This window comes from Oncorhynchus mykiss, chromosome 4 (assembly GCF_057628025.1).
Source record: "Oncorhynchus mykiss isolate SJ-2025 chromosome 4, ASM5762802v1, whole genome shotgun sequence".
Taxonomy (NCBI): domain Eukaryota; kingdom Metazoa; phylum Chordata; class Actinopteri; order Salmoniformes; family Salmonidae; genus Oncorhynchus; species Oncorhynchus mykiss.
This window is the reverse complement of record NC_143025.1, coordinates 13,094,016-13,121,267: the sequence shown is the minus strand read 5'-3', so window position 1 is coordinate 13,121,267 and position 27,252 is coordinate 13,094,016. Positions and strand designations below refer to the sequence as shown.

Below are 27,252 nucleotides of genomic sequence, written 5' to 3'. Positions count from 1 at the left end.
TTCCCTATGTGTGTGGAAGTCTCTTCACTATGTGTGTGGAAGTCTCTTCACTATGTGTGTGGAAGTCTACTCCCTATGTGTGTGGAAGTCTCTTCACTATCTGTGTGGAAGTCTACTCCCTATGTGTGTGGAAGTCTACTCCCTATCTGTGTGGAAGTCTACTCCCTATGTGTGTGGAAGTCTACTCCCTATGTGTGTGGAAGTCTCTTCCCTATCTGTGTGGAAGTCTACTCCCTATCTGTGTGTGGAAGTCTACTCCCTATGTGTGTGGAAGTCTACTCCCTATCTGTGTGGAAGTCTACTCCCTATCTGTGTGGAAGTCTACTCCCTATGTGTGTGGAAGTCTACTCCCTATCTGTGTGGAAGTCTACTCCCTATGTGTGTGGAAGTCTACTCCCTATCTGTGTGGAAGTCTACTCCCTATGTGTGTGGAAGTCTACTCCCTATCTGTGTGGAAGTCTACTCCCTATGTGTGTGGAAGTCTACTCCCTATGTGTGTGGAAGTCTCTTCCCTATCTGTGTGGAAGTCTACTCCCTATCTGTGTGTGGAAGTCTACTCCCTATGTGTGTGGAAGTCTACTCCCTATCTGTGTGGAAGTCTACTCCCTATGTGTGTGGAAGTCTACTCCCTATGTGTGTGGAAGTCTACTCCCTATGTGTGTGGAAGTCTCTTCACTATGTGTGTGGAAGTCTCTTCACTATGTGTGTGGAAGTCTCTTCACTATGTTTGTGGAAGTCTCTTCACTATGTGTGTGGAAGTCTCTTCACTATGTGTGTGGAAGTCTCTTCACTATGTGTGTGGAAGTCTCTTCACTATGTGTGTGGAAGTCTCTTCACTATGTTTGTGGAAGTCTCTTCACTATGTGTGTGGAAGTCTCTTCACTATGTGTGTGGAAGTCTCTTCACTATGTGTGTGGAAGTCTCTTCACTATGTGTGTGGAAGTCTCTTCACTATGTGTGTGGAAGTCTCTTCACTATGTTTGTGGAAGTCTCTTCACTATGTGTGTGGAAGTCTCTTCACTATGTGTGTGGAAGTCTCTTCACTATGTGTGTGGAAGTCTCTTCACTATGTGTGTGGAAGTCTCTTCACTATGTTTGTGGAAGTCTCTTCACTATGTGTGTGGAAGTCTCTTCACTATGTGTGTGAAAGTCTCTTGGAAGTCTCTTCACAATGGCCCATGCATCCTAGAAAGAATTGCAGCCCTGTTCAGAGTAAGGGGATGGAACCCGGAACCCCAGCGATAGCCAATAGTCAGAAAGAGGGAGCTTTCATGGTGGCTCACACTGGTACTGTAGTCTAATTGCACTCTGGCCCATTAGAAACATACATTTAATCAGATTAAATAAATACATTTCTGACAGAATCATAATGCTCAAAACATCCTTCAACAAGTCTAAGTATTTTGGCAGAGACCAATGTTCATTTTACTTCACTCAAGGAAAGATTAACACATGTATCACTGCTAGAAAGGCTCCGATATCTCTGTCCAGCAGCTGGTTATGTCAATGCTTACTCTAGACCATAATCCTCAGGAGACATACTGATACATACATGTTCTATGGGGCTGTGGCTCTGTCTGAGACATGTTGCAGGGGCCACTGCCTGGGGTTATTATATTCGAGGTTCAGAAAGTTGCAGACAGAAATGTAATCACTAGACCAGGCATGATTCACTATTCATGACAGACATATCCCTCCCAATGTATTTCTATCTGAACAATGTGTAAGGTTAACCTCCTTGGACACACACACCTCTGTCGGTTGATGGTTTGGCTAATGATCTCAAGGTCGCTTCTTCCAAGTTGTGTACGAGACCCACCTCTCAGACCCGTCGGACTGGAAAAGCTGGGATGGTGTGGGCCTCATCCCCAAGACAGGATGTAAGCTCCCTTCTCAGCAGGCTGTGGCTTTAATGGGGATTCTACTCCTTTAGACAGTTTTTATCATCATAGATTTGAAAGAAATGCTGAAGGCTAAATGGCGATGTTCACCCCCTGAGCGCATTCACAACATCAAGGAAACACACCAAAACACACAATAAAGAACTCTGATTCTGATGTATGATTTCATATTGTTTTGGATGATTGCACTCAGACATCGCATCCATTGCAATTGCATCCATCGCACTAGGGTAGCGATGTCTCTGGCAGGTTTATTTATAACACGGTAAACAAGATCACGCAGGAAAGGAAACAAAGGGATGTCTCTCTTGTTCTTCCGCCAAGAGCTTGGCAGCTGATACCTTTCTAGCTGAGGCGACATGCCAGCCCATTGAATCTGAATGAAAGTGCCAGCGACTGGGGGTCCTTTGAGCCAAGATGGAGACCTGCTCTGCTACAGTACAGCATGTGGAAGTTAGCTATAAGACAGGGATAGGATACCTTCTCAGAATGTCAAACTCTTTGTTATCCCTCATCTCTAGCTCAAGAGCAAAGAACGAAGAAAAAAAAACATGAGGAGAACATAGTACAAATACATCACGTATAATACATGTACCAATACACATTGTACTGTATTGTCAAAGATTCTGCTAGAATCAATATAACATTTATTTACCCTCAATACCCAACACTGAAACCACCTCCATTTCCAACGACATAGCAATACAAGTTACCATACTTCACCCTCAATAAGAAATAAAAAGAAAACCCAAGAGCACAGACATGTGGCAAACAAACCAGCTGAATATCAAGCATCTATTTGTGAGCATAGCCCATCTCATTGCTGTGTGCAAATTCCATTTCCAATATTCATTCTTTAGTAAAATCACAAAAGATAATCTAGCTGGGAGTCAAGTGAAAGCAGGTCCTCTGAGATTTTTCCTGTGGCTCAATGACTGAAGTGTTGAGAGCAACACAAATTCATTTGACCAGGCTGGTCTCTACACAAAGGAAGAGTTCACATATGAAAAAGATATAAAAAGATTTATGTAGCAGTGAAAACCTTGCTATGACTAACGTGAAGTGCTTATTAAGCTATAAGGTATACCTTCATGGTCTGTAACGTATATCAAGGAAGAGGATCTTCTACCCTTTTTAAGGTGGAGATTAATCTAAGTAGGGGAGAACAAGGTTGGTTGTCTCACGGATGGGTTGTCACAGTGCTAATTAGTCCCAATCTAAATGGTGCTGTGTAATATTTTTAAGGTTAAAATGTGAATTGTTTGAAAAACTGTATCCACCTGGTCAGTTCGTGTCAGCATGACAAAACATTGATGTGACTGGGATTGATCTGATTTTTATAGGTGAAAGTAAAAAATATATATTTTGGTATTTTCTTTGTAAATGTTTGAATTATGGGAGTATCCATAAACAATTATGTTTGTTGAAAATAGGAAAGGGAGAGTTATATTTCAAACCTATTTCTGAGTTCATAGGTCAAGCCATGTAGTAGCTACTGAAGCATATGAATTAGCTTTGGGTGGTGGTAGAGGATGGTTGTCACATGGAATATGGGGTTGGTTGGACGACTCACCCTGAATTTAAATCCTCTGCTCTATCAATCGCCACAGACATTAAGTCTGAGTCTGCCGGACTACAAGTCACTTGTGTATGTGACTTCATTGTACAGAGCAAATTCATCAGTTATTGGATCGTCTATAACAAATCTAACCAGAGTATCTAAGTTGATTACGTCATCATGTATGCCGGCTCTGGCCCAACCCATCGGTTTCTGAGACAAATCAGAACGGTCAGAATGTGTTCGCATTCTAGAAGAAACATGGCCAGAGCCATGTGGATGGGTAGCCAGGCAAACAATCTAACCCATTGTAACATACTGTATTGTTGTGGACATTGCAACTGTCAGTATACAATAAATCCCAAGCTCTTTTGTGCTTGTGCCACAAATCAAATCAAATCAAATTGTATTGGTCACATACACATGTTTAGCAGATGTCATTGTGGGTGTAGCGAAATGCTTGTGTTCCTCCTAGCTCCAACAGTGCAGTAGTGTCTAACAATTCACAACAATACACACAAATCTAAAAGTAAAATAAGGGAATAAAGAAATATATAAATATTAGGACAAGCAATGTCGGAGTGGCATTGACTAAAATACAGTAGACTAGAATACAATATATACATATGAGATGAGTAAAGCTGTATGTAAACATTATTATAAAGAGCTCCCTTCGTTGCCTCTCTCTCACACACATATGTTTTCTGTCACACACCCACACCCACGGACCCAGGGAGAGAAGTGGCTGCCTTGGCAACAGCTAAAGGGGATACTAATAAATACAAATACATGAGTGTGAAACATACACACAAATGTACTCAAAATGTAACATGTTATTCTCAAGGCATAAAATGCTGAATTCTGTCAGGAATATCGTTTGATCAAAGAAAGGCGGTCAGGTCTAAGACTGTGGTCTATGTAGCTTCATTACCTGTTACAAAGGGAGTACGCTTACTAGCAAACATTGTGACAACCAAGCCCATACCGTGTGACATCTAACCCATCGATGGGGCTGGTTGTCATTATTGGACAAAGTGTGTTTGATGGCTTATAACTTCATGTTGGAATAAGATGTGTGGATAAAAGTTTATCCATTTCAACCCAAGACCTTGGTCTTTCTCCTGATGCTGAAAAGTTTTGTAAGGTATACTGGTGCTGAGAAATACACACCAGTGTAAAAAGTGTGACAACCAACCCCGGTCTCCCCTATATCTCCACCTCAACTCCACCAATGCGGTAGGACGGGTGTTTGGAGCAGAAGCAGGAAACTCTTCCCACAGGTGACACCCGTCTCTGGCCATATGGCACAAAGGCTGGGTACCTTGGCACCGTCCTCACCTTGGTCACACTAACACACTGGAGAGATGTTGGTGACAGGCACACTTCACCCCATGCATGTCTAAACACCTGTGCTAGCCTTCTGTTCTCTGCTCAGCGTTGCCTCGTAACAACACTCGTCGCCTTGTTGCGTGTCTGAGAAATGTTCCTGGTCTTTTCAGGGGCAGAATGTAGGATTTTCTGTTCAAAAGGGCCAGGGTGACACAGAGTAGGATATTGTCTAGGTTTGAAGACGTTACGAACCAATGTGCCACCAACATATTGTGAATCTTCTGTTTGCACAGGAACTACATCCCGCATCACGGACGTGGGTCCACATCTGAACAAATAAACCAATATTGTGTGCAAGACACAGTACACAAACCGTTTCCCTTCTTGCCATGCATAAATGGCTAAACATGTCAATAAGGGAAGAGAAAGACATACAAGCCAGGTTGTTGTCATCAAAGGTCATGTGGTGTTTGTGTGTGTGTGTGTGTGCGTGTGTGTGTGTGTGTGTGTGTGTGTGTGTGTGTGTGTGTGTGTGTGTGTGTGTGTGTATGTGTGTGTGTGTGTGTGTGTGTGTGTGTGTGTGTGTGTGTGTGTGTGTGTGTGTGTGTGTGCTTCTACGTTTGCATGTGTGAGCATGTGTCCCAGAAAGCAGCGTCCAGCAGTGCAGTGAAAGAGCAGGGGGTTGATGAGCTTAAATCATGCCTCTATTCAATCACTCAACGACTGTAGTACATTGACCACCAGCCCTCTGCTAAAGTTGGCGTGCTGAACTGATAACTCATGTGAACAAATATAAGCTTGGCAGTTCTCTGATGTCTGGCGATAGATCACTATTTAGCATTGACCTCTCCCTCTCCACTATTGCACAGTATTCATCATCTAACACATTATTTGTTTGCAAACATGTATGACACTTATTGTAAAGAAATATATAATAATCAGAGATTCAGAGATGGTTGGAAAAAACTAATAAATTCTTCTTATTAGGTCTTATAAAAGTCAAATTGAGCATTTATTTGATACTTCTTGTCATTGTTCGGGAAAGGTGTGATGCAGACGACAGGTCAACTGAAGGGCGATGTGGCACACAGCACGGCTCATAAACTAATGGAGCATCTTGTAAAAAGATACTTCCCTGTATTACCTGCTCAACGATTAAATATAGTCCAGATGGTTTGGGAGTGTAAGGACACGTTGTCTATTGCATCAGGTATTTCACAATATCTTTGGAAATAAGAGGATCAGTGACCAGGCACTGAAAAAAAAGGGTCTGATTGAGGAAAGTAGCATGTCAGTTGAAAAAGACAGTTTGAAGAGACTGTTCAAATTACAGCCCAAACTCCTGCTTTCCAAAATTGTACCATGTTTATGTGTCATTCTACATGCAATTTCCACGTTCAAATAACTTTAAATGTCAATAGTAATACATAACGTATCACAACCAAGCCAAAGTAGTCTCAAACATGTATTGTATATTAGCTGGAGGGAGAAACTTGAGTCGAGAAGCTCAGGCACTTTCTCTGTCACTCAGTGGAAGAGACATCCGTCAACCACTCAGAGCAACCACGCAGCTCTCTGGGGCTTCAGCACATCAATCACACACACACACGCACACGCGCACGCGCGCACACACACACACACACACACACACACACACACACACACACACCACATACACACACACACACCTACTGAGGCTGCACCTGTCAGAATGTATGTGCGACCTCGTAAAAATGTGTGTATTTGTTTATGTGTGTACTTGAGAGAAAGATATACTGTAGCTTCTGTATGTTTAACTATCTTTACTTGTTTATAACCCATTTCTCTGCTCTGTTAAATCCACACCTGTGTTTACATCCTTCATATTCTCGTGTTCTGTTAGGAGACATGACTGGACGGTCTGCAGAGCTACCTTTGAAAGAATGCAGTGTGTAGACATTAGTAGACTAGCACATCCTATACATACATTATCTTACTTATCCCCAGTGATCCTAAATGCTTTTCATAGAGAAAAGTCAAATCCATCGCTGCCACTCAGTGGTTGCATCCCAATACTCTAAAATGGCACCCAGCTTGACTCTCCTAGTGTCTCAAACTGAAAATAATTGATGTGAGAATGTCATAGAGGGACCCATGAGTATGCTTTCACCGGTCTATTCTTTCTAGATAGATGTAGACGCAGGTTAGCGTTTTTCAGCATGAATCTTGTTCTGGAGGCAGCTCTGCGGAGTGGTCACTAGCTGAATTTAAACCTAACCTAACCTTAACCACACTGCCAAAACCTTACCTTAAATTACATTTTACAATTATAGGCAGTTTTTATTTGCAGCTTGCCTATCAAAGGGGAAATCTCTCAGTTCTGTCTCCAGGACAAGAGTCGTGACAATAACATCAACCTGCAAACAAGATAAGGAAAGAGCCACTTTAGGGTATGTTGGGAGGATATTACTATCACCAATGTTCTCTATTCCTGGTTTTACGTTTCCAGAGTCATTCAAGGTAGGCCTGCAAGGAATGAGGGCACAACAGCACAAACTATGCCTTGTCGTCTAAAGGGTTTGGCCAGACAGGTATAATTTTCCTCAATTACAGGTATTATCAGGAAAATGGTAGCCATTTCTATCACAGCAGTGTCATAGTCAATACCATAGTGCAGTGTGAATGACCTCTGGTGAGCTACAGTACACAGAGGAAGATGACCGTATCGTACCAAGTCAGAAGCTCTGTTATGCGGTCTTTTGCTATTCATTTGCCCAAACCGGGTGACTAGTGTCAATAAAATTAGCATACAAAAAATGTATATATATACATTTTTTCACAGCCATTGTTTATGCATATTTTATGTATAATTTTTAGCACATGCTATCAGTGAATTAATCTTTTCTATCTCTGCCTGGATTCTGAGTATTATCCAAAATCACCAGATATATGTTAGCATACTGTGCACGCTTCTGTGTGTGTGTGTGTGTGTGTGTGTGTGTGTGTGTGTGTGTGTGTGTGTGTGTGTGTGTGTGTGTGTGTGTGTGTGTGTGTGTGTGTGTGTGTGTGTGTGTGTGTGTGTGCATGGGTGTGTGTCTACATTCGTTAGGGAACAGAGCCGTAGTATGGAACAGCAGCTCCCCCAGCTGTAACACTGAGAGTGAGGCAGGAGAGAAAGGAAGTGAGTGAGAGAGAAAAACAGAGAAAGGTGTGAAGAAAGCAAGTGAAAAACAGAGAGAAAAAGGGAGGGGACATAGTGTAAAGAAGAGGCAGAAGAAGCCTGAGAGAGAGAGAGAGAGGGAGAGAGAGAGAGTTGTGAGGAGAGATAAAGAGTGAAAACAGTGGAGTGATGCAGAGCGAGAGAGAGCAAGAGAGAGAGTTTCGACCCTGCATGCGGGAGAATCACCATGGCAACCGGTGAGCCATGAAGGCTGCTCTCCTCTTTTAAAACTGAAATGGTAGAAATAAAAGTAAGCATGTGACTCAACACATATCTCCCAATCTCACATGTAATATCTCCCAGTTTCAGGCATGCCAAACTGAGATTGCCTACCTGAAAAAGGCATTTTCCAGCTGAATACGTTCCGGCTGTTCTAGTAAGCACATTTTTTTAACACACTAGTGATCATGCCAGACACTAGCCTGACCGACTCTTCCGCTGCTCTGTCATTCGCTACATACTTTAGTCTGAGACTGCCGTCATTGAAGTCGTTTGTAGTGACGAGGGGCATGAGGGGCGTTGTACAGAACAAAGTCAACAGCAATTGGATCGTCTCTAACCAGAGTATCAAAGCCAATGTTGAATTTTCCAACCGACGCTTTACCAACGTTGTGTTTTGGCTCTGGACCAATCAGATGGCCCCAAATATTTGCATTCAGTGGAAGGTCGGTGAGGTACTCAGATCCAGACTCATTGCAGAGAACAAACTAACATCCATGGGTGTGGCGTAGTGTGTGGCCGGAGCAAGGAGTCTGGGTAGCCAGGCAAGCCAGACACATCATCTGCAGGCTGACAAATTATGTGTAAATATCATACCTACCTTTGGTTGATGTCAACATGTATGAAGGTTTAAATTTGCTGACTGTACTGTGTGCTCACGAATATGCAACATCCTCCTGATATAGTGATGTTAACTAAATTACCTATTTAGTTGTATCTGTGCTAGCCAGACATTTACACAATAACTAAGTGACCTATTTAGTTGTATCTGTGCTAGCCAGACATTTACACAATAACTAAATGACCTATTAAATTGTATCTGTGCCAACAAGACATCTACAGATGAACACAAAATGGCATCAAACACACCTTTTGTAACATACTCTGTTTTAAGCAACAAATGCAGAAGATCATAAGTTTTCCCCAACTCCCTCATGAAATGACAATGAAGTGATGCACACTTCTGAAGAGGAAGCGAAGGAGAAATCCCCCTTAGTCTGGATAGATGAGCCAGGGCATTAGAGGTAAATCTCAATCTGGCAACCGTCAATCTGCCAACCGTCAATCTGGCAACTGTCAATCTGGCAACTGGGGGCATATCTGAGCCTGTTCAGCTGAGCTTTCATGCAACCCTCACAGTTTGTATGGAGAGAGAACTGCCATCTATGGGTACGTTTGACATCAGGGTGCATATCTCGTGATGTTTCCCAGCAATGAGAGCTGACTTTCTTTCCTAGTATATTTTCCTCATCTCTTTGCTTTGTCTCCTTATCCAATTGGCAAGGATCCCCAGAACCTATTTCTCTATAACATATGGTACATACTCATAATGGCTGTCAGGCAGGCATCCCTGTTGCTGATTTCTATATACACCTACTTTAATAGACTGTGCAATGACTGGATAATTGATCACATCCTGAACTAGACGGCACTATCCCACACCATTATGCAGCTGAGAATATGTGTTTGAAAATGTATTCATGCTGACATATAGGCATTTTACTTGTATCTCTATTAAGCTGATGTATTGGCATGCACAGAGACAGAGAGAGGGCGAGTAAGAGAGAGAGGGGGGGTGAGAGATAGATAGATAGAGAGATAGATAAAGATGGAGATAGATAAAGAGAAAGAGAGAGAGGGGGGCTAGAGATAGAGAGTGGGGCGAGAGAGAGAGACCGACAGACAGACAGACAGACAGACAGACAGACAGAAAGTCATAAAATAGACTTGAGTAAACATCAAAAAGTTATATTTCAATTGACTATCAGAGCCTATAGTGCACTTGTGTGGTATGTCTCTGTTTCTCTCTCTCTGTCTCTGTCTCTCTATCTGTCAGTCAGTCTGCCTCTCTATTTCTCTCTGTCTCACTCGCTCTCTCTGTCTCTCAATTCAATTCAAGGGGCTTTATCTCTCTCTGTCTGTCTGTCTGTCTGTCTGTCAGTCTCTGTCTGTCTGTCTGTCTGTCTGTCTGTCTGTCTGTCTGTCTGTCTGTCTGTCTGTCTGTCTCTCTGTGTCTGATTTTTACTTATTTGAATTTACAGGTTTTACGCACCAACCTAACTTTTGGGAGAGAGCAATGGTGCTCTTCGCTATTAAACCACAGAGAATGAAATGTTTTCTGTTCAAGTCCCCTGTCACTTTGCCTGGTCCTACCTATACACTGTGGTTGTTTGGTCTGTTTGCTTGTTCCTTCCTGATTCTCTACACTGTCCAGGTGATCCTGAAGGGCCTTCTCATTCCTCAGCCCGCGCTGCTCTTCTTTAGACTCTTTGGCCATGTCTTCATCTCTCCTATCCTTCTGACCAGGCCCCCATCTCCCCTCTTCCACCATCCTCTCATATTTTTCCATAATGAGCTCTGCATCTGTCTTTGGCTCTGTCACTTTGTCATTACCATGTTTCTTTTGGACAATCTCACTTTTATTACTCACTTTGGCCTGCTGAACCGGGGGGACCTTGGCCATGCCTGAGAGAGAGAGAGAGAGAGAGAGAGAGAGAGAGAGAGAGAGAGAGAGAGAGAGAGAGAGAGAGAGAGAGACAGAGAGAGAGAGAGAGAGAGAGAGAGAGAGGATGGGAGGTAGGGACTATAAGTGTCTTTTAGGAGGTGAAGCCACATCTTGAATTTCCACACTGTCTGACCTGTAATGAAGGCTAGAATAAAGGATGAGTCTGGTATGGTTCTCTCACTGTGAGATGAAAGGATGAGTCTGGTGTGGTTCTCTCACTATGAGATGAAAGGATGAGTCTGGTGTGGTTCTCTCACTATGAGATGAAAGGATGAGTCTGGTGTGGTTCTCTCACTATGAGATGAAAGGATGAGTCTGGTGTGGTTCTCTCACTATGAGATGAAAGGATGAGTCTGGTGTGGTTCTCTCACTATGAGATGAAAGGATGAGTCTGATGTGGTTCTCTCACTATGAGATGAAAGGATGAGTCTGATGTGGTTCTCTCACTATGAGATGAAAGGATGAGTCTGGTGTGGTTCTCTCACTATGAGATGAAAGGATGAGTCTGGTGTGGTTCTCTCACTATGATATGAAAGGATGAGTCTGGTGTGGTTCTCTCACTATGAGATGAAAGGATGAGTCTGATGTGGTTCTCTCACTATGATATATGTTAGTATATGATGGTTTGATAGAGTGTAGACTACCTGTGTTGCTGCTGCCCTGACACACACGTGCAACTCCCGACTGAAGAAGGTGGACATGGGTCGGAGGGTCGGAGATGCAACCACTCCTCTCTATGTCTTTCTGCCTCTCTCTGCTGCGTGTAGTCCAACCAGACCGAGAATCGATGATGATGTAAATCAAGTGTTATCAAGTGTTAATCAAATGGTATGCTGCTGGGTCAGTACTGTTGATATTTAAGGTGCTCAGGCACAGGTAGACCCCTATCTGTACCACAAGGTTTCATTTACAGTTTTTACGACTACAAACTGGCGAGCTCTATGGCCACAACCATCTGTGACAATCCTAAAGAGAGAAAGAATGCTTTGAGTACAAAACTGTGGGTACATTAGAGACCATTTTCTCTGGCACGCTCAATCCTGTAGCATATCTTTCAAGTCTAATGTGACAAAAAAAATATTGGAGAATCTAAGGCTGGTGAATGTTTTTTTGAAAGACTTTGCAAACCCTAGAGGTTAGGAATCTGGGCTAGTATCCATACTGTTTCTCTCTAGCAAAACACAGAACACAGAATTGGTCTTGACATGACCCTTAAAAACAATGTGCACACACAAACCATTGATGATAAAATGATTTTATGATTTTATAATGCTTGAAGAATTTAAAAATGTATATAGAAAACAAGGGAAAGAATGAAAATGAATTTCAGAAAATATTTTTCAAATTGCAGAGGTCACTTCTTAGCAAGGAAAACGTCAGGAACTGAAAAAAGATCCAACAAAAAGTATCACTGTTAGAATCATGTAATACTGTGTCAAACAAACTTCACTTATCAGTTGTAACATTCTCCTCTCTTACCTATGCATTCTGACTTCATTTTTTTGCGCACAAGGGGTTTCAAGACTTTAGCCAAACGATTTTTCCCAGCTGCAAATATAGAGACATCTGAGAGAGAGAGAGAGAGAGAGAGAGAGAGAGAGAGAGACAGAGACAGAGACAGAGACAGAGACAGAGACAGAGACAGAGTAGGTGAGCTAGGTGAGCATAGCCTTGCTATTGAGAAAGACCGCCGTAGGCAGACCTGGCTCTCAAGAGAAGACAAGCTATGTGATATTGCCCACAAAATGAGGTGGAAACTGAGCTGCACTTCCTAACCTCCTGACAAATGTATGACCATATTAGAGACACATATTTCCATCATATTACACAGACCCACAAAGAATTCGAAAACAAATCAAATTTTGATGAACTCCCATATCTATTTTGGTGAAATACCACAGCGTTCCATCAAAGCAGCAATATATGTGACCTGTTGCCACAAGAAAAGGGCAACCAGTGAAAAACAAACACCATTGTAAATACAACTCATATTTATGTTTATTTATTTTCCCTTTTGTACTTATAACACTGTACATAGCCATAATATGGCATTTTAAATGTCTCTATTCCTTTGAAACTTTTGTGAACGTAATGTTTACTGTTAATTTGTTTATTTCACTTGTGTTTATTATCTATTTCACTTGCTTATGTTTCCCATGCCAATAAATACATTTGAATTGAATTGAGAGAGAGACAGGGGATAAGGGGGAAGAGACTCTGGGGTTGTTGAAGATTATTAAAAATGGCTGCTCTTATTCATTCTTAATGATGTGCCGATGAATCAAACTGCTCTTGCTATTACCTTTGCAGGGGGAGGGTGTCTTATTCTGCTGGGCTGGAGGGGGCTGTGCAACACCCTGTTGGCCCACAGGGAAGATGGAGTAATCTGAGAGAGACAGAGAGAGAGACAGAGAGAGAGAGAGAGAGAGAGAGAGAGAGAGAGAGAGAGAGAGAGAGAGAGAGAGAGGGAGAGCGAGAGAGAGAGAGAGAGAGAGAGATAGAGATAGAGATAGACATTGTTAAAACAATGTATGTATATAATATGACATTTGTAATGTCTTTATTGTTTTGAAACTTCTGTATGTGTAATGTTTACTGTTAATTTTTATTGGTTATTTCACTTTATATATTAACTTTATATATTATCTACATCACTTGCGTTGGCAATGTTAACACATGTTTCCCATGCCAATAAAGCCCTTGAATTGAATTGAATTGATAGATAGAGGAAAACAGAGTGAACGCGTGTGCGTGAGTGGGCGTGCGTACGCGTTTAAGAGAGAGAAAGAAAGAGATAGAGACAGAGTGAGAGATATATAGAAAGAAAGAAAATGATCCAAAACAAACATCAGCCATGTTTCCTAAAATAGACTTGAGTAAACATCAAACAGTTCTATTCCAATTGAGTACCAGAGCCTATAGTGTGCTTGTGTGCTCTCTGTCTGTCTGTCTGTCTGTCTGTCTGTCTGTCTGTCTGTCTGTCTGTCTGTCTGTCTGTCTGTCTGTCTGTCTGTCTGTCTGTCTGTCTGTCTGTCTGTCTGTCTGTCTGTCTGTCTGTCTGTCTGTCTGTCTGTCTGTCTGTCTGTCTGTCTGTCTGTCTGTCTGTCTGTCTCTATATCTCTCATCCTTTTTACTGACGCCTCACTGTGCCATCAAATACTTGGTGAAAAGTCTGTCCCTCTCTATCCCCCTTCATGTTTTACCTTTGCATTTTACTGGCTGTTGATCATACCGGTCCTTGCTCTTTAGCCCTGATGCAGTGAAAATAGAGTAATCTAAGGACAGAAAGGAATATACATGAATGGAGATTTGATAGGACAACAACACACAGCAATAAAAGTATAGTTAAGGCCTATAAGCTGTTTCAATGCACTAGAGGAGTACTGTGTTAATAAACTGCAGTCACACATAACTCAGTACCTTAGTGAGATACACTGCTGTTACTTAAATGTAATAGTTTTATTAGCCTCCCCATGAGGATTAAGATGGCGTCGTCTGAGTACAATGTGATGCTAAACCACCCTGAAGGAGGCTGCAAAGCCGAAACATCTGTGTACGCCACCCATGATGCAGTTCAAAGACAGTACTGTGCAGCCGTCTTCATCGACCTTGCCAAGGCTTTCGACTCTGTCAATCACCATATTCTTATCGGTAGACTCAGTAGCCTCGGTTTTTCTGATGACTGCCTTGCCTGGTTCACCAACTACTTTGCAGACAGAGTTAAGTGTGTCAAATTGGAGGGCATGCTGTCCAGTCCTCTGGCAGTCTCTATGGTGGTGCCACAGGGTTCAATTCTCGGGCCGACTCTTTTCTCTGTATATATCAATGATGTTGCTCTTGCTGCGGGCGATTCCCTGATCCACCTCTACGCAGACAACACCATTCTATATACTTCCGGCCCGTCCTTGGACACTGTGCTATCTAACCACCAAACGAGCTTCGGTGGCAGTGGGCGGCAGGGTAGCCTAGTGGTTAGAGCGTTGGACTAGTAACCGAAAGGTTGCAAGTTCAAATCCCTGAGCTGACAAGGTAAAAATCTGTCTTTCTGCCCCTGAACAGGCAGTTAACCCATAAGAATGTGTTCTTAACTGACTTGCCTAGTAAAAAATGAAAAAATACAACACTCCTTCCGTGGCCTCCAACTGCTCTTAAACGCTAGTAAAACCAAATGCATGCTTTTCAACCGTTCGCTGCCTGCACCCGCATGCCTGACTAGCATCACCACCCTGGATGGTTCCGACCTTGAATATGTGGACATCTATAAGTACCTAGGTGTCTGGCTAGACTGTAAACTCTCCTTCCAGACTCATATCAAACATCTCCAATCAAAAATAAAATCTAGTCGGCTTTCTATTCCGCACTTCACTCACGCCGCCAAACTTACCCTAGTAAAACTGACTATCCTACCGATCCTCGACTTTGGCGATGTCATCTACAAAATTGCTTCCAACACTCTACTCAGCAAACTGGATGCAGTTTATCACAGCGCCATCCGTTTTGTCACTAAAGCACCACTGCGACCTGTATGCTCTAGTCGGCTGGCCCTCGCTACATATTCGTCGCCAGACCCACTGGCTCCAGGTCATCTACAAGTCCATGCTGGGTAAAGCTCCGCCTTATCTTGGCCAGGTCACAGTTGCAAATGAGAACTTGTTCTCAACTAGCCTACCTGGTTAAATAAAGGTGAAATAAAAAAAACAAAAATAAATAAATAAAAAACTTTGCCTGGTCCTACCTATACACTGTGGTTGTCTGGTGTGTTTGCTTGTCCCTTTCTGATTCTCTACACTGTCCAGGTGATCCTGAAGGGCCTTCTCATTCCTCAGCCTGCGCTGCTCTTCTTTAGACTCTTTGTCCATGTCTTTATCTCTCCTATCCTTCTGACCAGGCCCCCGTCTCCCCTCTTCCACCATCCTCTCATATTTTTCCATAATGAGCTCTGCATCTGTCTTTGGCTCTGTCACTTTGTCATTCCCATCTTTCTTTTGGACAATCTCACTTTTATTACTCACTTTGGCCTGCTGAAGCGGGGGGACCTTGGCCATGCCTGAGAGAGAGAGAGACAGAGAGACAGAGAGACAGAGAGACAGAGAGACAGACAGACAGACAGACAGACAGACAGACAGACAGACAGACAGACAGACAGACAGACAGAGAGACAGAGAGACAGAGAGACAGAGAGACAGAGAGACAGACAGACAGACAGACAGACAGACAGACAGACAGACAGACAGACAGACAGACAGACAGAGAGACAGAGAGACAGACAGACAGAGATAGATAGAGGAAAACAGTGAACACGTGTGTGTGCGTGCGTACGCGTTTAAGAGAGAGAAAGAAAGAGATAGAGACAGAGTGAGAGATATATAGAAAGAAAGAAAATGATCCAAAACAAACATCAGCCATGTTTCCTAAAATAGACTTGAGTAAACATCAAACAGTTCTATTCCAATTGAGTACCAGAGCCTATAGTCAGTCAGTCAGTCTGTCTGTCTGTCTGTCTGTTTTACCTTTGCATTTTACTGGCTGTTGATCATACGGGTCCTTGCTCTTTAGCCCTGATGCAGTGAAAATAGAGTAATCTAAGGACAGAAAGGAATATACATGAATGGAGATTTGATAGGACAACAACACACATAATAAAAGTATAGTTAAGGCCTATAAGCTGTTTCAATGCACTAGAGGAGTACTGTGTTAATAAACTGCAGTCACACATAACTCACTACCTTAGTGAGATACAATGATGTTACTTAAATGTAATAGTTTTATTAGCCTCCCCATGAGGATTAAGATGGCGTCGTCTGAGTACAATGTGATGCTAAACCACCCTGAAGGAGGCTGCAAAGCCGAAACATCTGTGTACGCCATCCCTGATGCAGTTCAAATGTATTTATTTTTACTTATTTTAATTTACGGGTTTTACGCACCAACATAACTTTTGGGAGAGAGCAATGGTGCTCTTCGCTATTAAACCACAGAGAATGAAATGTTTTCTGTTTGAGTCCCCTGTCACTTTGCCTGGTCCTACCTATACACTGTGGTTGTCTGGTCTGTTTGCTTGTCCCTTCCTGATTCTCTACACTGTCCAGGTGATCCTGAAGGGCCTTCTCATTCCTCAGCCTGCGATGCTCTTCTTTAGACTCTTTGGCCATGTCTTTATCTCTCCTATCCTTCTGACCAGGCCCCCGTCTCCCCTCTTCCACCATCCTCTCATATTTTTCCATAATGAGCTCTGCATCTGTCTTTCTTGTCACTTTGTCATTCCCATCTTTCTTTTGGACAATCTCACTTTTATTACTCACTTTGGCCTGCTGAACCGGGGGGACCTTGGCCATGCCTGAGAAAGAGAGACAGAGAGACAGAGAGACAAAGAGAAAGAGAGAAAGAGAGACAGAGAGACAGAGAGACAGAGAGACAGAGAGACAGACAGACAGACAGACAGACAGACAGACAGACAGACAGACAGACAGACAGACAGAGGGGATTGGAAATAAACATAATCTCTGTTATTTAGAGCCTAGTGTGTCTCAGTTGGTATTTCATGGTGCTTGCAACACCAGGGTTGTGTTTTCGATTTCCACGGGGGGACAGTATAGTCGCTCTGAATAAGATCATCTGATCTATGACTAAAATGTAAATGTTAAATGTAAAAAGACAGCTCTACTGGTTATAGCATGGTCCTCCAACCCTCCTGACCTTTACACTTAGCTGGCTGTTCCTGACGAGACCTCTGAAGGACCTCTATCTCTGTCTTCTCTTGGTTCATTCCCCCACTTGTCAGGTAATTTTCACCTTTGACCTTTACTGGCTGATATGTCTGAGGGTTCTGAGTCTTTCCCTCTGCTACAGCCCTCTGCTCTTGGTTTATCTTTCCAATCTTTTCTCTTGAGACCTCTCCATCAATCCTATCTGTATTCGGTAATGGTGTAACTGTGTAATCTTTGTTTTGTCTTTTCTTCTCATTGTCCTCTTTCCACTTTTGCCATACTTCTTCAGTTATGAATTCATCATCACTATCATAGTCACTCTCTGACCAGTCTGTGTCGATGTCCAGGTCCTGTTCACCTTTGACCTTTGTTGCCTGGTCTGTCTGAGTCTTTCCTCCAGCTGCGGCAAACACAGACAAGAGAAAAGAGGAACAGATATAGACAGATATAACAGATATATAACAGATACAACAAAGAGACACAGCTTTCAAGCTAGCTAAGCACTCATCATTGCATCATTATGGTAATTCTAGACTTTTTCACCTTTGCACACTGCTGGCTGGTCCTCCTGAGGTTTCAGAGTCTTTGACTCAGTTGCAGTAACCATGGAGACAGCTGACAAGATAAAGTCAAATTACTGGTGTTAATATCTAAAGGAGTGTGTTTGATAATAATACCTTAAACACTAAAAGATGTACAGTGTTGACGATGATTTCATACTGAACATGCTTTCAAATGAACTAAACTCAATGTAGTTTACTAGACAAGTTGTAGGACAGTTTGAATATCAATGGTCCAACATATCAATATATTCATGTAGTAGGCTGCAATCCAAATATGAATGTGTGACTACCATAGACTTAATGGTTTCAGTGTACAAAATAACTGTAAACTAAGATGACAAGAAAATCAAAATATATATTATCCACTGGACACAGACGTCAGTTTAACGTCTAGTTTTAATTTACGTTTGATTCAGTTGACAACTAATGTGAAATAAACAAAATGTAAACCATATAATTGGATTTAGATGAAAAGTTGTGTGGAAAAAAACATCCTGAAATTCCTTTACATTGATGATGTTTTGCAAATCCAAGTAGTTTTCCATATTGATTCAATGTTAGAAAATAGATACTTTTTTTGTGGAAAGAAGGGTGATTCAACCAGTTTGTGCCCAGTGGGTAGTGGGTCTTATGTGACACAACAATTCATAATGCTCTCTCTCTCTCTCTCTCTCTCTCTCTCTCTCTCTGTCTCTCTCTCTCTCTCTCTCTCTCTCTCTCTCTCTCTCTCTCTCTCTCTCTCTCTCTCTCTCTCTCTCTCTCTCTCTCTCACCTTTGCATTTTGCTGGCTGGTCCTTTTTCTTCTCTTGGTTTATGATGTCTCTCTCAGCTGTATTTGCATCATGTTGGACTTGAGTACACGCTTTCTTTTCCTCAATGTCCACGCTCCACTTTGTCCATTCGTCTTTACCTATGAACTCATTGTCACTATCCATTGTTCCCTCACTGTCATAGTCACTCTCTGACCAGTCAATGTCCAGGTCCTGTTCACCTTTGACCTTTGCTGCCTGGTCTGTCTGAGTGTTCTGAGTCTGTCCTCCAGCTGCAGCAAACACAGACAAGAGAAGAGAGAGAAAGTACATTACTGGACAGACATAACACCTTGAACATGCTTTCAAACTAGCTCAGCACACATAATTGTAATTCCACTGACTGCCTTCTTACCTCCGCACGTTGCTGGTTGGTCTGCTTCCTCATCAATCTCAAAATCAGCTGTAATTTCCTCAATCTCACTGTCACTCTCTGACCAGTCATTATCCAGGTCCTTTTCACCTTTGACCTTTGCTGAGTCCTGAGTCTTTCCTCCGGCTGCAGCAAACACAGACAAATCTGACAAGAAAAGAGAGAGAATAGACATTAATACACACAGAAAAACAGAAATAAGAGAAGCGCCTTGAACATGCTAATAAGCTATCTCAGCATTCAACATTGTATCAATATGTTATAATCCAGGTCCCAGTTTCCCAAAAGCATCATAAGGATATGTTAATCATTAGAACCTCCATAGGAGCATTGTTAAATGTCAGAGCTGTTTCCCAAAACCATAATTAGTAAAGTTGCAGTTGAAAATGCTGCCTCAGACCACTCGTAGTTCAGCTAAGTGCTTTGTTAAATGCTTTTTTTGCCCTTCCGCATCACCTTCTATGCAGAAGATCTCCCCTAAATATAGAAACAAGACGTTTATCTGTCTCTCTGTGACTGATGGTAACTTCGGCATGAAGTTGACTACAAATAAACACTTGTCAATTTCTTGGCAATTCAACAAGCGAAGTTCAGTAGGCTACACAGGCCTGTATTTCAATCATATTAAAATATATTTAATCTTCAGTCAATTGACTTCTATTTGTAGACTTTACAGTCTGTAATTTTTGCCTCAATATATATTTCATGATGTTTAACTACATGTGCCAAATGAATCTGTGATTTAGTGCATTATTATAGGGTAAGCATCAGAATAAGCTGCCTCAATATTTTGCAGCCATGAGGTGGTAATAGCTCTCTAGGAGCTGATCCGTCATCAGTATTGTGGAATAATTCTAATGTTAAAGTAAGATTTGAATGGAGAAATCTGATCAAAGAGCAGCCCTGCCTTTCTTTCAATCAATATCGACACCTTCTCCAACAATGCACTTAGTGAACGTTCTCTCTGCGTGGTGTTTTGTTGAAACGCATGTGACATCTTCGGCCGTTATAAGAAAGCTGCATCACTTAAACACTAGTAAGCTTCAGTTCCATCGCTATCGGGAAACCGGGCTTTGGTCTTTACCTTTACACTTTGCTGGCTGCTCCTCCTGAGGGTTCAGAGTCTTTGACTCAGCTGCAGCAACCAAGGAGACATCTAACAAGAAATAGGAAAATGAAGGATATTAATACCAACAGTGGGGGAGGGGGGTGCAGTTGTATAACACTTTCAATGTACAAAAGAACTGTAAACTAAGATGACCTTTGCACTGGGTCTGTTTGACCTCAGCACCAGCCAAGAAGATGGAGGAATCTGGAGGAGAGGGAGGTGGTATACAGACAGTGTAAGTGAAAGTGTTGAAACTACCCTCACATATCACACTTTATTCTCTGTCTATCCCCTTTTTACCTTTGAGCTTTGCTGGTTGATTCTTGTCAGGGTCCTGAATCTTAACCTCCTCAGCAATAGAGATGGAGTAATCTGACATTTGAATAAAATGGTGTGTGAAAATGTGGGTGAAAAGGTAAGTGTTAATGATTTCATGGGAGTTTCCTACAATTACAAAATATTAGTGATGATTTTCACATGCTGTCAAACAAGATCAGCACTCCTCATTGTAATTCCACTGACTGCCTTCTTACCTCCGCACTTTGCTGGTTGGTCTGTTTCCTCATCAATCTCAAAATCAGCTGTAATTTCCTCAATCTCACTGTCACTCTCTGACCAGTCATTATCCAGGTCCATTTCACCTTTGACCATTGCTGAGTCCTGAGTCTTTCCTACAGCTGCAGCAAACACATACAAATCTGACAAGAAAAGAGAGAGAATGGACATTAATACACACAGAAAAACAGAAATAAGAGAAGCGCCTTGAACATGCTAATAAACTATCTCAGCATTCAACATTGTATCAATATGTTATAATCCAGGTCGCAGTTTCCCAAAAGCATCATAAGGATATGTTAATCATTAGAACCTACATAGGAGCATTGTTAAATGTCAGAGCTGTTTCCCAAAACCATAATTAGTCAAGTTGCAGTTGAAAATGCTGCCTCAGACCACTCGTAGTTCAGCTAAGTGCTTTGTTAAATGCTTTTTTTGCCCTTCGGCATTACCTTCTACGCAGAAGATCTCCCCTAAACATAGAAACAAGACGTTTATCTGTCTCTCTGTGACTGACGATAACTTCGGCATGAAGTTGACTACAAATAAACACTTGTCAATGTCTTGGCAATTCAACAAGCGAAGTTCAGTAGGCTACACAGGCCTGTATTTCAATCATATTAAAATCTATTTCATCTTCGGTCAATTGACTTCTATTTGTAGACTTTACGGTCTGTAATTTTTGCCTCAATATATATTTCATGATGTTTAACTACATGTGCCAAATGAATCTGTGATTTAGTGCATTATTATAGGGTAAGCATCAGAATAAGCCGCCTCAATATTTTGCAGCCTTGAGGTAGTAATAGCTTTCTGGGAGCTGATCCGTTATTAGTATTGTGGAATAATTCTAATGTTAAAGTAAGATTTGAATGGAGAAATCTGATCAAAGAGCAGCCCTGCCTTTCTTTCAATCAATATCGACACCTTCTCCAACAATGCACTTAGTGAACGTTCTCTCTGCGTGGTGTTTTGTTGAAACGCATGTGACATCTTCGGCCGTTATAAGAAAGCTGCATCACTTAAACACTAGTAAGCTTCAGTTCCATCGCTATCGGGAAACCGGGCTTTGGTCTTTACCTTTACACTTTGCTGGCTGCTCCTCCTGAGGGTTCAGAGTCTTTGACTCAGCTGCAGCAACCAAGGAGACATCTAACAAGAAATAGGAAAATGATGGATATTAATACCAACAGTGGGGGGGGGGGGGTGCAGTTGTATAACACTTTCAATGTACAAAAGAACTGTAAACTAAGATGACCTTTGCACTGGGTCTGTTTGACCTCAGCACCAGCCAAGAAGATGGAGGAATCTGGAGGAGAGGGAGGTGGTATACAGACAGTGTAAGTGAAAGTGTTGAAACTACCCTCACATATCACACTTTATTCTCTGTCTATCCCCTTTTTACCTTTGAGCTTTGCTGGTTGATTCTTGTCAGGGTCCTGAATCTTAACCTCCTCTGCAATAGAGATGGAGTAATCTGACATTTGAATAAAATGGTGTGTGAAAATGTGGGTGAAAAGGTAAGTGTTAATGATTTCATGGGAGTTTCCTACAATTATAAAATATTAGTGATGATTTTCACATGCTGTCAAACAAGATCAGCACTCCTCATTGTAATTCCACTGACTGTCTTCTTACCTCCGCACGTTGCTGGTTGGTCTGTTTCCTCATCAATCTCAAAATCAGCTGTAATTTCCTCAATCTCACTGTCACTCTCTGACCAGTCATTATCCAGGTCCATTTCACCTTTGACCTTTGCTGGGTCCTGAGTCTTTCCTACAGCTGCAGCAAACACAGACAAATCTGACAAGAAAAGAGAGAGAATGGACATTAATACACACAGAAAAACAGAAATAAGAGAAGCGCCTTGAACATGCTAATAAACTATCTCAGCATTCAACATTGTATCAATATGTTATAATCCAGGTCGCAGTTTCCCAAAAGCATCATAAGGATATGTTAATCATTAGAACCTACATAGGAGCATTGTTAAATGTCAGAGCTGTTTCCCAAAACCATAATTAGTCAAGTTGCAGTTGAAAATGCTGCCTCAGACCACTCGTAGTTCAGCTAAGTGCTTTGTTAAATGCTTTTTTTGCCCTTCGGCATTACCTTCTACGCAGAAGATCTCCCCTAAACATAGAAACAAGACGTTTATCTGTCTCTCTGTGACTGACGATAACTTCGGCATGAAGTTGACTACAAATAAACACTTGTCAATGTCTTGGCAAATCAACAAGCGAAGTTCAGTAGGCTACACAGGCCTGTATTTCAATCATATTAAAATCTATTTCATCTTCGGTCAATTGACTTCTATTTGTAGACTTTACGGTCTGTAATTTTTGCCTCAATATATATTTCATGATGTTTAACTACATGTGCCAAATGTATCTGTGATTTAGTGCATTATTATAGGGTAAGCATCAGAATAAGCCGCCTCAATATTTTGCAGCCTTGAGGTAGTAATAGCTTTCTGGGAGCTGATCCGTCATCAGTATTGTGGAATAATTCTAATGTTAAAGTAAGATTTGAATGGAGAAATCTGATCAAAGAGCAGCCCTGCCTTTCTTTCAATCAATATCGACACCTTCTCCAACAATGCACTTAGTGAACGTTCTCTCTGCGTGGTGTTTTGTTGAAACGCATGTGACATCTTCGGCCGTTATAAGAAAGCTGCATCACTTAAACACTAGTAAGCTTCAGTTCCATCGCTATCGGGAAACCGGGCTTTGGTCTTTACCTTTACACTTTGCTGGCTGCTCCTCCTGAGGGTTCAGAGTCTTTGACTCAGCTGCAGCAACCGAGGAGACATCTAACAAGAAATAGGAAAATGATGGATATTAATACCAACAGTGGGGGGGGGGGGGGGGGGTGCAGTTGTATAACACTTTCAATGTACAAAAGAACTGTAAACTAAGATGACCTTTGCACTGGGTCTGTTTGACCTCAGCACCAGCCAAGAAGATGGAGGAATCTGGAGGAGAGGGAGGTGGTATACAGACAGTGTAAGTGAAAGTGTTGAAACTACCCTCACATATCACACTTTATTCTCTGTCTATCCCCTTTTTACCTTTGAGCTTTGCTGGTTGATTCTTGTCAGGGTCCTGAATCTTAACCTCCTCTGCAATAGAGATGGAGTAATCTGACATTTGAATAAAATGGTGTGTGAAAATGTGGGTGAAAAGGTAAGTGTTAATGATTTCATGGGAGTTTCCTACAATTATAAAATATTAGTGATGATTTTCACATGCTGTCAAACAAGATCAGCACTCCTCATTGTAATTCCACTGACTGTCTTCTTACCTCCGCACGTTGCTGGTTGGTCTGTTTCCTCATCAATCTCAAAATCAGCTGTAATTTCCTCAATCTCACTGTCACTCTCTGACCAGTCATTATCCAGGTCCATTTCACCTTTGACCTTTGCTGAGTCCTGAGTCTTTCCTACAGCTGCAGCAAACACAGACAAATCTGACAAGAAAAGAGAGAGAATGGACATTAATACACACAGAAAAACAGAAATAAGAGAAGCGCCTTGAACATGCTAATAAACTATCTCAGCATTCAACATTGTATCAATATGTTATAATCCAGGTCGCAGTTTCCCAAAAGCATCATAAGGATATGTTAATCATTAGAACCTACATAGGAGCATTGTTAAATGTCAGAGCTGTTTCCCAAAACCATAATTAGTCAAGTTGCAGTTGAAAATGCTGCCTCAGACCACTCGTAGTTCAGCTAAGTGCTTTGTTAAATGCTTTTTTTGCCCTTCCGCATCACCTTCTACGCAGAAGATCTCCCCTAAACATAGAAACAAGACGTTTATCTGTCTCTCTGTGACTGACGATAACTTCGGCATGAAGTTGACTACAAATAAACACTTGTCAATGTCTTGGCAATTCAACAAGCGAAGTTCAGTAGGCTACACAGGCCTGTATTTCAATCATATTAAAATCTATTTAATCTTCGGTCAATTGACTTCTATTTGTAGACTTTACGGTCTGTAATTTTTGCCTCAATATATATTTCATGATGTTTAACTACATGTGCCAAATGTATCTGTGATTTAGTGCATTATTATAGGTTAAGCATCAGAATAAGCCGCCTCAATATTTTGCAGCCTTGAGGTAGTAATAGCTTTCTGGGAGCTGATCCGTCATCAGTATTGTGGAATAATTCTAATGTTAAAGTAAGATTTGAATGGAGAAATCTGATCAAAGAGCAGCCCTGCCTTTCTTTCAATCAATATCGACACCTTCTCCAACAATGCACTTAGTGAACGTTCTCTCTGCGTGGTGTTTTGTTGAAACGCATGTGACATCTTCGGCCGTTATAAGAAAGCTGCATCACTTAAACACTAGTAAGCTTCAGTTCCATCGCTATCGGGAAACCGGGCTTTGGTCTTTACCTTTACACTTTGCTGGCTGCTCCTCCTGAGGGTTCAGAGTCTTTGACTCAGCTGCAGCAACCAAGGAGACATCTAACAAGAAATAGGAAAATGATGGATATTAATACCAACAGTGGGGGGGGGGGGGGGGGTGCAGTTGTATAACACTTTCAATGTACAAAAGAACTGTAAACTAAGATGACCTTTGCACTGGGTCTGTTTGACCTCAGCACCAGCCAAGAAGATGGAGGAATCTGGAGGAGAGGGAGGTGGTATACAGACAGTGTAAGTGAAAGTGTTGAAACTACCCTCACATATCACACTTTATTCTCTGTCTATCCCCTTTTTACCTTTGAGCTTTGCTGGTTGATTCTTGTCAGGGTCCTGAATCTTAACCTCCTCTGCAATAGAGATGGAGTAATCTGACATTTGAATAAAATGGTGTGTGAAAATGTGGGTGAAAAGGTAAGTGTTAATGATTTCATGGGAGTTTCCTACAATTATAAAATATTAGTGATGATTTTCACATGCTGTCAAACAAGATCAGCACTCCTCATTGTAATTCCACTGACTGTCTTCTTACCTCCGCACGTTGCTGGTTGGTCTGTTTCCTCATCAATCTCAAAATCAGCTGTAATTTCCTCAATCTCACTGTCACTCTCTGACCAGTCATTATCCAGGTCCATTTCACCTTTGACCTTTGCTGAGTCCTGAGTCTTTCCTACAGCTGCAGCAAACACAGACAAATCTGACAAGAAAAGAGAGAGAATGGACATTAATACACACAGAAAAACAGAAATAAGAGAAGCGCCTTGAACATGCTAATAAACTATCTCAGCATTCAACATTGTATCAATATGTTATAATCCAGGTCGCAGTTTCCCAAAAGCATCATAAGGATATGTTAATCATTAGAACCTACATAGGAGCATTGTTAAATGTCAGAGCTGTTTCCCAAAACCATAATTAGTCAAGTTGCAGTTGAAAATGCTGCCTCAGACCACTTGTAGTTCAGCTAAGTGCTTTGTTAAATGCTTTTTTTGCCCTTCCGCATCACCTTCTATGCAGAAGATCTCCCCTAAATATAGAAACAAGACGTTTATCTGTCTCTCTGTGACTGACGATAACTTCGGCATGAAGTTGACTACAAATAAACACTTGTCAATGTCTTGGCAATTCAACAAGCGAAGTTCAGTAGGCTACACAGGCCTGTATTTCAATCATATTAAAATCTATTTCATCTTCGGTCAATTGACTTCTATTTGTAGACTTTACGGTCTGTAATTTTTGCCTCAATCTATATTTCATGATGTTTAACTACATGTGCCAAATGTATCTGTGATTTAGTGCATTATTATAGGGTAAGCATCAGAATAAGCCGCCTCAATATTTTGCAACCTTGAGGTAGTAATAGCTTTCTGGGAGCTGATCCGTCATCAGTATTGTGGAATAATTCTAATGTTAAAGTAAGATTTGAATGGAGAAATCTGATCAAAGAGCAGCCCTGCCTTTCTTTCAATCAATATCGACACCTTCTCCAACAATGCACTTAGTGAACGTTCTCTCTGCGTGGTGTTTTGTTGAAACGCATGTGACATCTTCGGCCGTTATAAGAAAGCTGCATCACTTAAACACTAGTAAGCTTCAGTTCCATCGCTATCGGGAAACCGGGCTTTGGTCTTTACCTTTACACTTTGCTGGCTGCTCCTCCTGAGGGTTCAGAGTCTTTGACTCAGCTGCAGCAACCAAGGAGACATCTAACAAGAAATAGGAAAATGATGGATATTAATACCAACAGTGGGGGGGGGGGGGGGGGGGGGGTGCAGTTGTATAACACTTTCAATGTACAAAAGAACTGTAAACTAAGATGACCTTTGCACTGGGTCTGTTTGACCTCAGCACCAGCCAAGAAGATGGAGGAATCTGGAGGAGAGGGAGGTGGTATACAGACAGTGTAAGTGAAAGTGTTGAAACTACCCTCACATATCACACTTTATTCTCTGTCTATCCCCTTTTTACCTTTGAGCTTTGCTGGTTGATT

At 41.7% G+C, this 27,252-nt stretch overlaps 1 protein-coding gene and 1 long non-coding RNA gene across 2 annotated transcripts; both read right to left on the bottom strand.

The window, feature by feature from the left end:
• Positions 1-11,949: 11,949 nt before the first annotated feature.
• On the bottom strand, positions 11,950-12,287 carry LOC110520942 (uncharacterized). Its single transcript, XR_002473056.3, has 2 exons — positions 12,192-12,287; positions 11,950-12,095 (listed from the first exon to the last, which is right to left on the bottom strand). It is a non-coding gene; the product is annotated as an uncharacterized LOC110520942 (long non-coding RNA).
• A 4,259-nt stretch (positions 12,288-16,546) lies between these two features.
• LOC149983914 (uncharacterized) lies at positions 16,547-18,130 on the bottom strand. Its single transcript, XM_090231157.1, has 3 exons — positions 17,963-18,130; positions 17,409-17,819; positions 16,547-17,049 (listed from the first exon to the last, which is right to left on the bottom strand). Exons 1-3 carry the CDS (start codon positions 18,024-18,026, stop codon positions 16,613-16,615), a joined length of 912 nt encoding a protein of 303 aa, XP_090087283.1. The 5' UTR covers positions 18,027-18,130; the 3' UTR covers positions 16,547-16,612.
• Between the last annotated feature and the right edge of the window lie 9,122 nt (positions 18,131-27,252).

Excerpts from the sequence above, each read along its gene's own strand:
- LOC149983914 (XM_090231157.1), bottom strand. The coding sequence starts at position 18,026 with ATGGTTACTGCAACTGAGTCAAAGACTCTGAAACCTCAGGAGGACCAG. Across the intron at positions 17,820-17,962 it reads CCAGCCAGCAGTGTGCAAAG|CTGGAGGAAAGACTCAGACA; the intron begins GTGAAAAAGTCT and ends TGTTTGCCGCAG. Across the intron at positions 17,050-17,408 it reads ACAGCCAGCTAAGTGTAAAG|GCATGGCCAAGGTCCCCCCG; the intron begins GTCAGGAGGGTT and ends TCTCTTTCTCAG.